Consider the following 15,397-nt stretch of genomic DNA (forward strand, 5'->3'; position numbering starts at 1 on the left):
GCGATTCCATCTGCTGGTTGTAAAAAAGCACTGCACTGCATATCCATCCATCCATTTTCTGAGCCGCTTTTCCTCACTCGGGTCGCGGGCGTGCTGGAGCCTATCCGAGCTGTCATCGGGCAGGAGGCTGGGTACACCCTGAACTGGTTGCCAGCCAATCCAATCGCAGGGCACATAGAAACAAACAACCATTCGCACTCACAGTCATGCCTACGGCAATTTAGAGTCTCCAATTAATGCATGTTTTTGGGATGTGGGAGGAAACCGGAGTGCCCGGAGAAAACCCACGCAGGCACGGCGAGAACATGCAAACTCCACACAGGCGGGGCCGGGGATTGAACCCGGGTCCTCAGAAGTGTGAGGCTGACGCTCTAACCAGTCGGCCACCGCTCCACTGCATAGTTACTTTAAAATCAATTACAAGAAGCTACAGTATGTAAGTGCTGAAAGAAGTACAGAGCACCAATTAGTGTTGTGAGTTAAACGCCTTTGTGGTCCGGGATTAAATTGTGCATTTGTGACACAAATACTTTCACTGCAACAAATCAATCACAATACATTAGGATGGAGTACATTTTGCTTATTACAAATGTGTGGTGTTTCAAGTTGTTGGATCATGCAAAGTTTTTAAAAGTGAAAAACATTACATCACAATGCTGTCACTGCTTTGCAAGCCATAACACAGAATTACATAGGATTGGGGGGGGGGGGGGCGGGGTTCGTTCGTTCTGATTGTAAAAGTATTGTAAAGTTGCAAGTATAAACACACTTGTTGGAATAAGGACTGTCAAGGAGCACTTTAGTGTAAGTTTAATAAACAATGAAATTGCTTTGGCATATTAACACAATCCTCTGTATGAACTGTACAATGTGATTGTGTAAACGTTTGACTTAGTTCCTGAGAAATATCATTTACAAGCGACAATTACACCATTTCCATAAGCACAATGTCATAATACAAATCTTTTTTCTATTTTTAAACTTTATTTTTACTGATTGGGAGTACCATATCGTTGGTGTGTTTCTGTTGTTATTTTTTTCTTTTTATATGAAACTGAGAAAAAAGTAGAGACACTTAAATTAGATTTGATGAGCCATGATTGGAATTTGGCGGATAAGCATGTAGCCAATTTTCATCAAGCAGGCTAAAAGGACTAGTGTCAGATAAGGGTACAGCAACCATCTGAGATGAGAGGATACACAAAACGAAATAGCTTAAACCACATCCACACAACACAGTTTTGTGTATCTCACACTGAACAAAAGGAAAGTTTGGGGAAACGTTGATACCTTAGAAGGAGGTGGCAAGATGCAGAGGTTGGGTAGGGGTCGTCACTTTGGCGATTGGAAGGTGCAGAGGGGGAAGCAGGAGCTGGAGGAAGAGGAGACCGGTGGGGAGACGCAGGTGGCGTCTTCTCGGGAGAAGGGGATGCAGGTGGAGGAGCAGGGAGCTCGGGAAGGGGAGCAGGTGGGGGGTGTCTGGGTGAAGCGATGTGAAAGGCAGTGCTCCTCTCTGTGTGTTCAGTGAGGAGGGGTCTGCAGGAGAGGGAACACACAACATCAACAGATGCCTTTTAGCAAGTGATGCAGACTTACCTCACAACACCGCTGTGACCTCAGCTTAATCAAATATTGACTTGAGGAATGACAAGCTTGCTCAAACCATCCCAAATATGGCTTTGGCTTAGAACTGCATGCAGTTGACTCCTTCTCCTCCTTAGATGTTACTCCATGCTTGTCTTTGTACTTGGAGAGAACGCCTGCATCGAGAGGCTTTGCCCGAGTGTGTCATGCTCAGTCGTAATTGGCCACCTGGGCGAGTGGATTTGGCCCTGATCCAGGTTCATCTTATCTGGGGTGCTCGGCTCTAATCTGACAGGCGATGCGATGGACGCCCATGCAGCTGTTACCACTTGGGACAGGCCTCCTGCTTGGCTCTAAAAATATTCCACAATAGTCCACAGAACTAAAGCATGTTTCGGGTAATGGAGCATCGGCTGTGCTGGGTGAAGAGCACAGCCATATTAGGCCCCAACTATTTAGTTAAATTTCAACTTGTTATATTAAAGGAGCACTCTATTTGCATTTGTTTGTCCAACCACACTGTGGTGAGTGGCAGCTGCTGCAATAAGTTGTGCGTGCTCTGACAAGAACAAGGCAGTTTTAATTTGATCATTATTTATCACTACTACTTCCTGTTTCCGAGCTCAGAAATAGAGATATAGGACGCTCCCATTTTCATCCTGGGCAGTTGAGGTTTGAACAGCTTCATCGTGACTCAAACAATGAATTTGAAAAAATCCTACAACTCTTCAACCTTATTTGATCCCAAACTTTTCATTACAAACCCTTTCAATACCAAAGTCATGTGTTGGATGTCTATATCTATGTTCAACTTAGCTTATGCATGCTGGAAATAGACAAAACCAATTCACAATATACTGTCATACTTGTGGCTTTTTGACGAAAACAATGCAGACAGAAAATAGATCGAGAAAAAGTTACACTGGACACTGATTTCTTTTGTTTATATGAATGCCAGCTGAAAAAGTGTAGTTAACAGCCCACCCTTCCTACTTGGCCCAGATTTAATTCCAAATCAGCATAACAAGGGGGAACATGTGCTCCTTTTCTGTGACACACTTGAAACATAGTTGAAGTTGTATTAACACCTGGAGACTGTGTGGCTGTCAGAACATGGTTGGCCATGTTGATTGCTGGGACTCATGAAGAAAAAGCACATTTCTTCACTTTGAAGTGAATAGAGGTGGCTTTATATGTCAGTATATCAACACACACACACACACACACTGTACATTCACACATGACTTACTGTACATGAATTAAAAACAAACATTACCAATCCCGTAACTCAAAGGGATTAAAACATGACTCAAAGACTTGTAAATAAATTACAGCCGTGAGATTATCCACTTCACTAGAGCCATCAGAGGCAGATGCAACTGCAATTTAATTACCATGGAAACCATGTATTTACAGCACAGTTTAAAGTAAACATATAGTTGAGAAATATCTTACATACTTTATATGTTTTGAACATAAAAACTCAGTGAGAGGAGGTTTCCTGCATTCTTCCCACTTTGAAAAGTAAGTGGATGTAGCAAGTTATCTTTGGCCAAGCACCAGTAATGTGTCATATATCAAGCAGGTGAGAAAGGTGAAACATGTTGTAAATGTGTGAGTCATTTCAACTATTTACCGCCTTCTTTCCCTCTGTCTTTCTGCTTGACCCTCTCCTCTGCCCATCTGGTAAGGTCAGCAGAGTGCAATAGTTACCTACACACCATATGCTCCGTCCACCTGGTGCTACTTAAACAAGCACGAACACACACACACACAAAGGGCTGTGACTTATAAACCGACTCACCCATATTTCTTCCATGGAGATAGCCTAAATATAAACCTAACTAAATTGTTGGAGACAGTTCTGTAGAGTTCCAAACCAGCAGATACTTGACAGTGTGTCCCAGTCCCCCCTCGTCACCCTCTCACTTCTGACCGAGTCAGTCATGCATGCTCAGCACATGCTCAAGTGTTTGTCTTAAACTCTGGCCTTTGTTCAAATGTCTGCTCTGTGCAAATGACTTCAGAGGGCTCGAGAACAAGAGGGCAGGCTGGGACTGTACAGGCAGGGGAGGGAGGACGTGCCTGCTCGGGGCGGGGAACTCACACGCACACACACATACGCACACACGCACGCACCCACGCACACACGCACACGCACACACACACACACACACACACACACACACACACACATACGCACACACGCACGCACCCACGCACACACGCACACGCACACACACACACACACACACACACACACACACACACACACACACACACACACACACACACACACACACACACACAAGACGAGACGGTGCCCCAACAGATCTGGCAGTCTGTGCTCTTTCCCCTGAAATATGTATTCTATATCAGTAGTTCTTTAACTGGGGTCACCGGGTCTGCAATTTGTATCTAAAAAAAAAAAAAAAAAAAAGTGCATACCTACATTATGGAGACCAGCCTGCCAATAAAACAAATCTACTAAACAACACTCCTTAGCTTTGGGCTAAATAAAAGCTCTGATATGATTGTGATGTATCACATAAATCTGAAATTCCCGCATGCATGCAGGTCTCATACTTTTCTTTTCTCGTGTAAATGTGTACAGGTGATGCGGCCACCTCGGCAAAATATTTGCGGCTTAGAAACACATCCCTCTGGTCAAAGGCATGCTCACTCCTCTCTGTTCGCACCCATGTTGTTTTTCGAAGTACCAATGGGACAAGAATTCCAAAAGATGACAGCCTGTCAAAATACCGAGTCTGGCAACCCAAGTACAACGCACCGAGAATTTTGAAAATCGAATTATGGGTTTCGGAGAAATGTAGTTTTTTGTGTCTAAAAAAAAAAAAAAAAGGCCTTTTGGGTTGGGGTTTTGTGTTATATTGTCTATAGAAAAGCTGGGCAAAAAACACCTTCAAATTACAGCAAAACAGTACAACTACATTATTGCTCCTCGACCCTTTCGTTTCCTCTGTTACTTGAGGAACCCCTTCTCTGATTGGCTGACAAGTTTCAGTTAAAAATATTCACCAACACGGTCATACGGGCCGAAATTCTTGAGGGGTTCTCTAAGTCGACGTGTCAAAATTACAGTGACGTTTCAAACGGCGTCACTTGCCCTAAAAACTCCACTTAAATAGCGCAAATGGAAAAATATTCGTGAGAGAAGCAGTGTGGGGAGTAGAAAAGCTCATGTACTTCAGTAATCAATTTATTTTTTGTGAATTTATTTCATATGGAGGTCTTTAGAGGGGTTTTAAGTGCCTATTCCGTGTTTTTTAGAAAATTCCACAAAGATGGCAACCACTTGTCACGTTGTAAGTGGAAGCCATGAAGGTCAGCTAGTGACAATATACATATATTCAGTACATATTGAATTTAATTTAATTTGGCTAAGTTACTTTAGGTCATAAATATTTAGGTTGAGTTTTTTAAAAACAAAATAATTCCCATGGCATTTAGGGGTGCACATGGTAGTAGGTTTTCGAAACCCTGTTCTACATAATATATCTAAACACAGTGATTCACTGGCAGCGAGTCCAGGGCATAGCCCACCTCTTGCCCAAAGTCAGTTGGGATAGGCTCTAGGTCACGTGCAACCGTGAATAGAAAATGTATAATGTATATCAGACATAGTACTGATTCAGTTGTGAAATTATTATGCAGTAATTCACTTCAGCTGGGCATACACTGTACAATTTTAGAGCTGTTCACACTGTACGAATCAGAGGTGGGATAAAATAAAAATCGATTTATATCTTTTTCTCTTACAATATTGATTCTCTTCAATATCAATACAGAGGGTCAGCTGTTGATATCGCAATGCATCATATTGTTTTCTTGTGTGGTTCAGTATCAATAGACAAGCATCAAATATCAATAGCCAGGTATCTTAAAGGTTTTTTTAGGGTTGAGTATCGACACAGAAGCATAAAATACCATTATTTACAAGGTTCCTGTGGTGGTACCCAAGCATCTTCAATATTATGACCATTTTCTAAGTATGCACACTTGAAAACGGTTTTGACCTTTTAATATGATATCAATCTCAGTATTGTCCTTCATCTACTTTCAAGACTGTGTAACTGCACAAAAATATGTTTTATGATGTATTTATTTATTAGAACTAAGGTACGTTTGGTATATATTTTGGGTATCGTCGAAATAGAGTATCATAATATTCTTTTGGTGAGTTACTCTGCGATTACAACCCGGAGTACAGAACAACGTAGCCACACTTTGAGGACTTCAACAATGCTGCTCCATTTAAGTCCAGTTGATGGCGGCAATGCACATTTCCTTCTGTTGACAACTGTCCAACAAATTGCTCTGACCAAATATTTGTGCCGTGACTGACAGGCAACAAATGCTATTCTGGCATGTCACACAGCTGCTGGGTTTGCAGCAGTGATGGGAGAGTCGCTCATATATAAAATCGCTCATATATCGCTCATATATAAAATAAAGTCATGCGGATGATGATACACATTATACAGTATGTCACCCTCATTATTCAATTTTAGCTAGAGCCAGCCAACATATACTTTATCCCTGTGAATGGCGCAAACCTAAATCCTAACCCATCATAACTACAAATAATAGGGTTTCAGCCTTTAAATGCAGTATACATTATTATTCAATTGGTCAGACACAAAGAAACAATGCATGCTTGAGCGATGTTAAAAGGTCAAGCATAGGCACCAAAAGGACAACCCAATTCCATTTGGATGTTCAAGTGTGACAAGCAGGGCAGCATATGATACTGAGCAAAACAAGTTCACCTAAAAATCTCAAATATAAAACCAAAAACAGGCCCTAAAGATCATACGATACGTATTTAAGAGGTCAGTTAGACCACACAGTTAGTGTCAAGTCTTCGTGACTCCTTAGTTATGGATGACAAACGTGACTTTCCATCCACTTTCAGAGCCTCAAGGCCTTATAGGGAAACATGAGCCCATTCTTTATTCTCACTGCAGGAGACCTACTGACTTAAAGACTGACAATAACAAATGTTATGATGTGCCGTCAGGTTTGTTTTGTTGTACAACTTCTGGTAATGTTCGTGAAAGAAGTTTCTTCTTGCGATTATTTCATCTCAACAGATTGTGCTCAAGGAAACAAACTTCAAGGGAACTGCCAGAAGAATAAAATATTACAATTTTAAGCACAGATGCTATAATTTTGTACAGACACTTACCCACTTTCATGTAGCACTGCAGCAGGATCATTCAGTGTTCCTGTGCTTTCCTCTGTTGGCTTTTCAGGTTTATCCTGTGGATGTACACTATTTGGCTTCTTCTCTGGTTCTAGGTGCTCTGTTATTTTCTGACTTTGTTGTGAAGGTTCCTTCTCCGCTTTGTTCTCATAGAGTTCCACAAGCTCACCTATGTTTTTTGTTGGTTGTGCAAGCTCAGCTTGATGTGCTAATATTGCTACACTACTTATCGGATGCTCTTCAATACGCTCCTCTTCTTGTTTGGCAATTTCTGCTGTCTCCTGTGCCTGCTCGGGGACCTCTTCTTGCCGTTCTGCAAGATGCACTTCAGGATGTAGCGTTGCAATGTCTGGTTGCTCCTGAGGGCTCTGCTCTGGGCCCAGAGAATCAGCTACCTCCTCATTGGGGGTATGAAACTCTTTTTGAGGAGACTCCAGATATGGGAGGGGTCTGAGAAAACACAATAGAAGAAGTGGGGTGGGAGAATCATTTAGTTTTATACCAAATGCTTGAGGAACGACTGACAAACTACAAATGTGTTTGTTCGTCAAGGTAGGCTACACTTTTCTGAAGTGTCTGCTTATTTGTGTTTTACACTAGCGCTGTATGAATGTGTGTGTTGTATTATGTCAAGCTATGAGTGCTGTGTCAAAGATGGGAAAAAGCACCATTCTAGTCGTGGAGAGATGTCGCAGCTGATGTCATCCTTTCAATATAAAGGGCTGCATTACTTCCATTATGCCCCAACATCTGACCTCAGCTCCAGTCAACACAAAGTGCAGCAGTGTACTTACATCCTCATTCATATTCATTGTAAGCCTGTTCTCTTCAAAAACAAACTACACAATTGCTTAACATAGTGTCATTGCATATGGCTATGTGCAAGTGCAACTACACAAAACTGCAAAATAACTTTAAAGTAGCTAATAGTTCTAAATACATTTGCTTATACATAATTCATTCGGTGTCCTTTATTTTGTGACTGATTCATTGTTCAAAAAGCTACAGGAACCCCGATCAGAATACACAAACACCAGTCACCATATTGGGTAAACCTGAACAATTTGCATAGAAAATGGTTGTAATATTCATGTCGTTAAAAGGTAAGTAGAATATCTACCTATTAGATTTTTTAAAAACACTAAGAATTATAGTCACAACAGAAAAAGAGATTTTTTTTTTTTAAATGTCTGTGTATTTCTGTCATTCCACTTATCACCATGTGAAATGGCATTTGTCTTATTGAATATAAACTTGTGAACACATTTCAAACACCCTCATGCTCTTTTGTTTACCTTGGAATTTCTGTGCTCTCTTGTTCAGTCTGAGCATAGAAAGCCGCTTCTCTCAGAGCTGTTATCCAGTGGGTATCTGGTTCTTGTGTTGTGAGTCCACCAGGAGAACTGTCTGACACATGGGACGCCACTGTGTCTACAGATGTATGTTCAAAATCAGAGTTGCAGGCAAGGGGGTGTACCACATCATCAGCCGGTGGAGTTGGCAGGGAGATGTAATCGGAAAGTTTCTCATTTTGAGATAGCACTGCCTGAGAGAACATTGCATGGTCATCTGGGTTCTTTGGTGAAACACTGGGTGTGTCTGTAGCAATGTTTGGTTGCGGCTTGCTAGTTAGGTAATTGTCATTTTCCATTGTCTTCAAAAGCTTAATGTTGCCATCAGAGTGACAAGCGAGGTTTGAAACATCAGCAGATGATGGGTTGTTATTTTGAGGAACCACTGTTAGACTCGGTACATTCTTTTGTGTCGCTTTATTGTCAATTACTTCAACATTACTTGTTCCTTTCGCTGGGAAATCTGCATTTTCTTCCCCTGCAATGTCCTCTACGTGAGGGCCTTTTATGGGAGTACGTGCTAGTGAACCATTTTGTATGGCAGAGATTTTATTGGAGCATTGTGCCTCAAGAGACTCACATACTGTATCCGGGATTTTATACCCCTTAGTTTCACTCTTGTGGTTTTTCGCAGCCTGAGCCTTTTCTACAGTACTGTATATTTTTCCATGTATCTTGGCTTCCTCGTTTTCACTCATACTAACATGTGTATAAAAGTCATAACATTTTGTGCCCACTTTTTCCGAAAGAGAAAATCCTAAAGGTGAAATATCATGATCATTTAATAAAGGCTGAGCAGAAAAAACATTGCTTCTAAAGGCACAAAGATTTCCTTGGACCTCTCCAAATGAATCTGATTGGTTGCTTTCCGTCTTACCTTTAATAGCCACACTATTCAGAACTTCATTGTCATGCATTAAATCTGTTCCTGAGCCCTCCTTTGCTAAACCACAGTTTTTATCATGACTCATTTCAATTCTAAGCTCATCCATGTGAGCTGTCTTTGTTTGCACTAAAGCATTTTGTCCAATTGAGTTTAAACTATCAGTTAACTCACAGACAAGAGGAACAACAATCCTTTCAACTCCTGGAATTATTTGTGGTTCCGTGCTTTCAACTTTCTCTCCATCTACCACTTGTTCAGTCATACTGCTGTCACCTGTTGCTAACTCACACTGACCTTCTGATGTCTCAAAAGATCCATTGTCTCCACCCGCTACCTCTGTAACCCCAGAAACAGGTGCTCGAATCGGGTTAAGTTGGCTGTTAATCTTTCCTCCCTCTTCAAATGCCTCCACGCAACCACCTGGCAAGCCATCTGTGGAATATTGGGATCGCAAATTCTGCTGTGGTTTTTCCAATTGCTCCAGTTGATGAGCCAAACTGTTCAGTCCAGGATTTGAACTACAATCTATTGATGTGTCCCCGTTGTCCTTGTGCGCCATTGTTTCTGCCCCAGTTTGGTGCAAATACTGGTCGTAAACGTCATGAAGTTCACTTTGCATTTCTTCCTCCAAATTTTGAACTGCATTTGGTTCAATATTTTGAATGTCATATTTATTTGATGGCTTCAGGTCTCCAGTTCCCTCTTTAGCATCTTTATCTGACTTTTCATTCTGTTGAGTTGTCACATTTCCTATATGCAGTTTGCCAGCATCTTCTGTTTCCTTTCGATTGTTGAGCTGCTCGGTTTTGTCACAGAGTGACACAGACATTTGCTCATCCCTGTTCTGTTTCTCCTTGACATCACACAGTTCAGTGTTATCGCACATCCCACTGGGCTTGTTAGAGCTGAGTAGGCAGATGTCATTCATGAGATCGGCTGTTGCTTGAGTCATTATATTATTAGAGCCATCGTTTGCCAGTACACACTCTGGAGGTTGTTTTTCCTCTTGTAAAGGTGTCAGTTTGCAGTCAGATGGCAGCGAGGTGATACACTCAGCATCATTTCTATCCCCTTGTATCGAACACGTTTTTGCTCCTCCATTTTGAGCTTCTCCATTTTCCTGTTCATCTACTAAAGACTTAGGTGTCTTGGTACTGTCACACTCAGCATTGTCACCACCAACTCCCTCAAAAAGAGAGACATCAAATTCATCAACCGTCTCCAAGTCACTTAACATTGGGCTTTGAGGTTGCAGCATCGATGCAGAACTACTGGCACATTGCTCCCGAACAGAAATTGACCGCTCAGTGGCAGTTGCCTCTGCAATTACTGACTCGTCCTTTATTAGGTCAACATGAGTCACAGACTTTGAGTCCTTCCTAGATTCAATTGACTCTGTGCTAACTAGTGCATGAGAGGGTGGTTGAGCAAACTCAGCAGGAGGCTGACAGCTGAGGTCTCTGTGTTTTGTCTGAGGAGAGACTGAGCAGGTCAACATCGGAGTTTCACAATTAGAGATGGAATCAAGCTCACTTGAAAGCTGTCTATCAGGAGACTCGGTAAAGACATTTTCTATTGGCTTAAAGGTAACATTACTGACATAACTTGAACTCTCTCTTTCTTCGACCACTAACTCATCACTTTTGGTCTCCTCTAGCTTGTCAGGTTTGATTGGGTCTTTGCTGTCCGTTTTGATCTCAAGTGTGTTAATTTCTTTTGGCATTAGACACAAAACTGCAATGCCCTTTTCTTCCTGCTTAGTTTCCATCTGATCCAGTTTTTCTTCTGTTTGTTCACCAGTTGACTTCTCTTGTTCTAGGTGATTTGTTGTCCTCTCACTTTGTTCTGATGTTTGTTCACTTTGCTCCTTCTTTGCTGTTTTGTTAACTTCATTCTTGGCAAGTTGTATAGGCTCTTCCGTGCAGTTTGCTGGTTCTGCAGAAGCACCCGTGGGAGCTATGTTTTTTTCAAGAGAGTCAATATGTTCCATACTACTAAGATTTTTTTCAGCTGGCCTTTTCCTGTCTTTTTCTGATGGATCGCTGTCAGCATTCTTGGATGTATGTTCTGTATCCAAAAGAATGCCATTCTCAGACTTCGGTGTGGCACTTTGAAATACTGCTTCAGCTTTGGTAGAAGAAGCGTCAGTGCTGGTTTCTGGATTTATTAAGCTGAGGAAGTCTGGGTAAATATAGCTGGCCTCAACAACGGGATGGTACAAACTCTCATGTACCGTCAACGGTGGCAATGAAGCACATCCCAAAGCACATCCCATTGACATGTTTCTCACCTTAATAGTGGCACTACAGTCTTCTTTCACACGCTCCACAAAGCGAACTCTGTTGCTGCCTCCACTTCTGAGAAGTGCAGACTTACCCACACTAATGGTTTGGTTTTCAACCTGCTCTTGGATCTCGACTTCTCTCTTTGTTGCCGTGGATTTGGGTGTGCTGCTTTCAGGTTGCACCTGTTGATTTTTGCTGGCAGAAGTAAGAGAAGTCTCTGTGATGGCCGACGCCTCACAAGTGGTTCCCGAACACGGTGGCTCCCCAGAATTCAGATTGTGCTGTTTGCTGGCTCTGCTTTCTGTATTTCTTTGTTCGCTATGATGTGGCAAAGGTGAAAATGCTCCAGTAAGCTCCTCCTCAGTGCACAGGCTGTCTGTGATGGTAATGATCGTCTCACCACTGCTCAGTGACTTCAGAAATGACTCGGCAACATCAGTGGGTGGACACGTCTTTTTCTCAGCATCCGACGCCCCTCTAGCAGCCCCCTCCGGAAGGCTGAATGAACTGCGCTCAGCCACTCCTCCTCCCTCTAGTCCTGCAGCGCTATCATTCAGATGATCAGCACCAGCAAGTATCCTGTGGGGAAAATTATTAAAATTGCCTTCAAACCAGAGTGGCTCCTTTTCTCTGTCACACTCTTCTGGCGGAGAGATCGCGGCTTCCGCGCTGCTCGTCTCCCTCTGTTCTTTTGAACAACTCTCCACCGAAGTGTGTGGCATTTTGCTGTCGTAGCTTTCCTCACTAACAACTCGTCTCTGTTCTTTTAAAGAACCAAGTGAGTAACAGACAGATGAAAGCTGAGCGCTACTATCCAGGAGTCTTTTCCTCTCTTTGTTTCCCTCCGAGTGTATTTCAGCCTGTCCTTTCCCAATGCGTGCTATAGCTTTAGTAGCTACTCCCTCCACTGAATCACAGCTCATGCTTTCTCCCTCACTTTTGATCACTTCTCGCATCGTGGGTGTTGTTACTGGCAACGCAGCAGCCTCCATTAAAGCATCTTCATTGGCCCTCTCCACGCAAATCTCTCCCACACAAGCTGGGATACTGGAAAATGGGCTCTCTAGTTTGTGTATCTGTCCTTCAGTGCTAACAATATCCTTATGTGATTGCGTTTCTGATTCCTTATCGAGAACTTCAGCTGTAGTCTGGACATCTGTTATCTTTTGCTTACTGATGAGACTTGCGGTTGTATGTTGTGTCCTCTGTGGGATTTTGTCAGTATTGCTATTTTTGCCACACTGAGCATTCGTTACGTTTATGTTATCGGACTGATTAAAGTGTGAAGGAACAAGACTGGATGCAGAACATGCCAAGTCAATAGAATTATCCTGCTGGCTATGAGAAGATGATAGGGAAGGGCTTGGCGTTCCCTTGCGATAAAAGCCATCATTAAGATGTGCACCGCACGGCATAGTCTCTGTGCATGACACTAAAGATGCAATTGGCTCGGTGTGACAATGATTTCCTGTACTTACAAGTGGGACACCCTGTAATTCATTTTCAACTTGTCTTGCTGCCCTCTCCTCCACTTCGGTCTCTTTGTTCATCTTCGCCTTTTTCTTTTTCTTGTGCTTCTTTTTGTCTTTCTTTTTCATCCTTTTGTCATGCGCCGGCTCAGCCTCTTTGTTGCTCGCAAAAATAATTAGTGTGTTGTCCTCAGTGTGACTATTTGATCCTGCTTGCTTTTCTGAATGCAATTCCTCAAGTACATCTTTACTCTCAAAATAAGGACTTCCAGACTCAGCTAATTCTTTAACAGAATACTTGATGTCAACGTTAGTAGGATTTATTGTGCATGTAGGAATCTGATTTCCAATTTTCAAGTCGACACTCTCTTCTTTTAGTTCTATGTCTTCCACCATATTCTTCCTATTACAATCCTGTGAACTAATTTCTCCAGTGACTGTGTTACAATCAACAGACGCCTCATTCAATACGGCATCTCCTGCCATTTCCTTAAATGTCTCTTTTGTCTTTTCTGAATGTATATCAGGACCTGTTTTATTCTGCTCATCTTCTTTTGTGGATTCTTCTGGCTCAGAATTCTCTGTTCCAAGTATGTAGTCCCTGAAACTAAACACAACTGTATCCATCTGCCTGGGCCTAGTCTCACTGTTTCCATGTGTACTTTTGTTTATGAGCTTGTTGTTACCATCTCCAGACTGGTCTGCAAATTGAGGCAGTGATGATGACTCATCACAGTTTGTAACTGTTGCTTGTCCAGTTTCCTTATCCTCTTCATCAACCTTTTCATGCTTGGTGCTGATGGGTTCTTTGAGATGAGAAACGCTAAGTGAAGCCATTTGTTCCTCACATTCCTGGAAGGCTGCCTGGAGCTCCTGTTCGAGAAGCACGCACGGAGGAGGGGTCAAGGGTTGGCCAGCTGGGTGAGGTGTGGCAATGGGCTGAGGTGAGGGCGAGGCATCTGTGAGAAGTGGGTCGATGCCGCGAGGCCTGAGACGAGGGTAGGGTGACATAGTTAAAAGTGTGGACTTGTAGGCAAACAGCTGCTCATTCCATGATGCCACACAACGCCACTTGTAGTTGACAAGGCTCATGCTCAAGCATTCCACCCACACGTGTGCACTCACAATGCAACTTTAGTCAAAATGTCATATCATATATCAGCTGTTTCAAAGCAGTTGGTTGTTAATAAAATACAGCATTACATATAGGATAACAGCATTTTGTATCAAAACATGTTTTAAACCCTGCTTTTAAATGTTACATAATCACAAGATCATAAAAATTGCAAATGATGCACAAATCAAACAGTTATTAAAGCACTGACCAGCGTAACAAAACACCAAGCTTAATAATGCAACAGTTAAGCCACAGCTGAGCCCTACTTAGTCAGACTACACAATGCTGTGGGACCATCTGAACCTCTGTGATTTAGCAGAGATCCATTATCTAGTTGACAAATGAGGGACATCCCCATGACACCCTTGGCATCATCATGACAAGCCTGAATACATTTACTGGACAAAACATTTGACATTACACCCACACAATCTAAAAATGTTGATGCTATAATTCTCTGTTTTGACTGACAATATCCGTCCATCCATCCATTTTCTGAGCCGCTTCTCCTCACTAGGGTCGCTGGCGTGCTGGAGCCTATCCCAGCTATCATCGTGGAGGCGGGGTACACCCTGAATAGGTTGTCACCCAATCGCAGGGGACATTGGAACAAACAACCATTCGCACTCATATTCACACCTATGGACAATTTAGAGTCTTCACTTAACCTACCGCGCATGTTTTTGGAATGTGGGAGGAAACCGGAGTACCCAGAGAAAACTCAAGCAGGCACGGGGAGAAAAAGGCAAACTCCACACAGGCGAGGCCGGATTTGAAACCGGGTCCTCAGAACTGTGAGGCAGATGTGCTAACCAGTCATCCACTGTGCCGCCCTGCTAAATTCAGTCACTCTATGCACAATCAATGTAATTTAGATGATCCTAACGTTTCTGATTCACTGTATTTTCCTCATTAGAAGGGAGCAGCACAAAATAGAGTGGTGGAACTTTGCATTTGCACATTTCTTTTTTCAAATGGGATAATCTATTCAAGACACAATACCCAATCAAGTTGTATATTTTCGTTGTTCAGCAGTGATTGGTACAAAAGCCATCATGCCATGTGTTTTGGTTAAATGTAATACATCAACTCAGATTAATATTAAATTACCCAAGCATTAAAGGGACTCATTTCTCAACCCTTTAATGGGACAAAGCCGACACAGGAAAGCTATCCATCATATGCACACATAAATGTATATTTCATTAGCTTTACTGTATCACTCCATGCGCTCTGATTATATTATTCATCATAGAGAGTCCAGTACCTGCTATCTAGGACTACCAGAGGATGACTGACTTCCATGTGATGCTGCAAGCCAGCCAGCAGGGGGTTCGCCTGCTCATATGACCTTTCTCCTGAGCTAGTCTTAAATCTGTCAACACAACCCCAGGACATGTGCACATAGACAAACATACAGAACAGAAAAACAAAAAGACCTATTTACCATGACTTAATAAGTTGTGTAGATCTGCTC

General features: G+C 42.4%; 1 protein-coding gene across 1 annotated transcript in view; it reads right to left on the reverse strand.

The window, feature by feature from the left end:
* Window positions 1–15,397, reverse strand: part of tacc2 (transforming, acidic coiled-coil containing protein 2) — a 50,633-nt gene that overhangs the window by 23,919 nt on the left and 11,317 nt on the right. Inside the window, 3 exon segments of the mRNA XM_061690853.1 lie at window positions 1,291–1,536; window positions 6,794–7,261; window positions 8,107–13,791. Of these exon segments, the coding sequence (XP_061546837.1) occupies window positions 1,291–1,536; window positions 6,794–7,261; window positions 8,107–13,791 (6,399 nt within the window).

This window comes from Phycodurus eques, chromosome 11 (assembly GCF_024500275.1).
Source record: "Phycodurus eques isolate BA_2022a chromosome 11, UOR_Pequ_1.1, whole genome shotgun sequence".
In the NCBI taxonomy this organism is placed as follows: domain Eukaryota; kingdom Metazoa; phylum Chordata; class Actinopteri; order Syngnathiformes; family Syngnathidae; genus Phycodurus; species Phycodurus eques.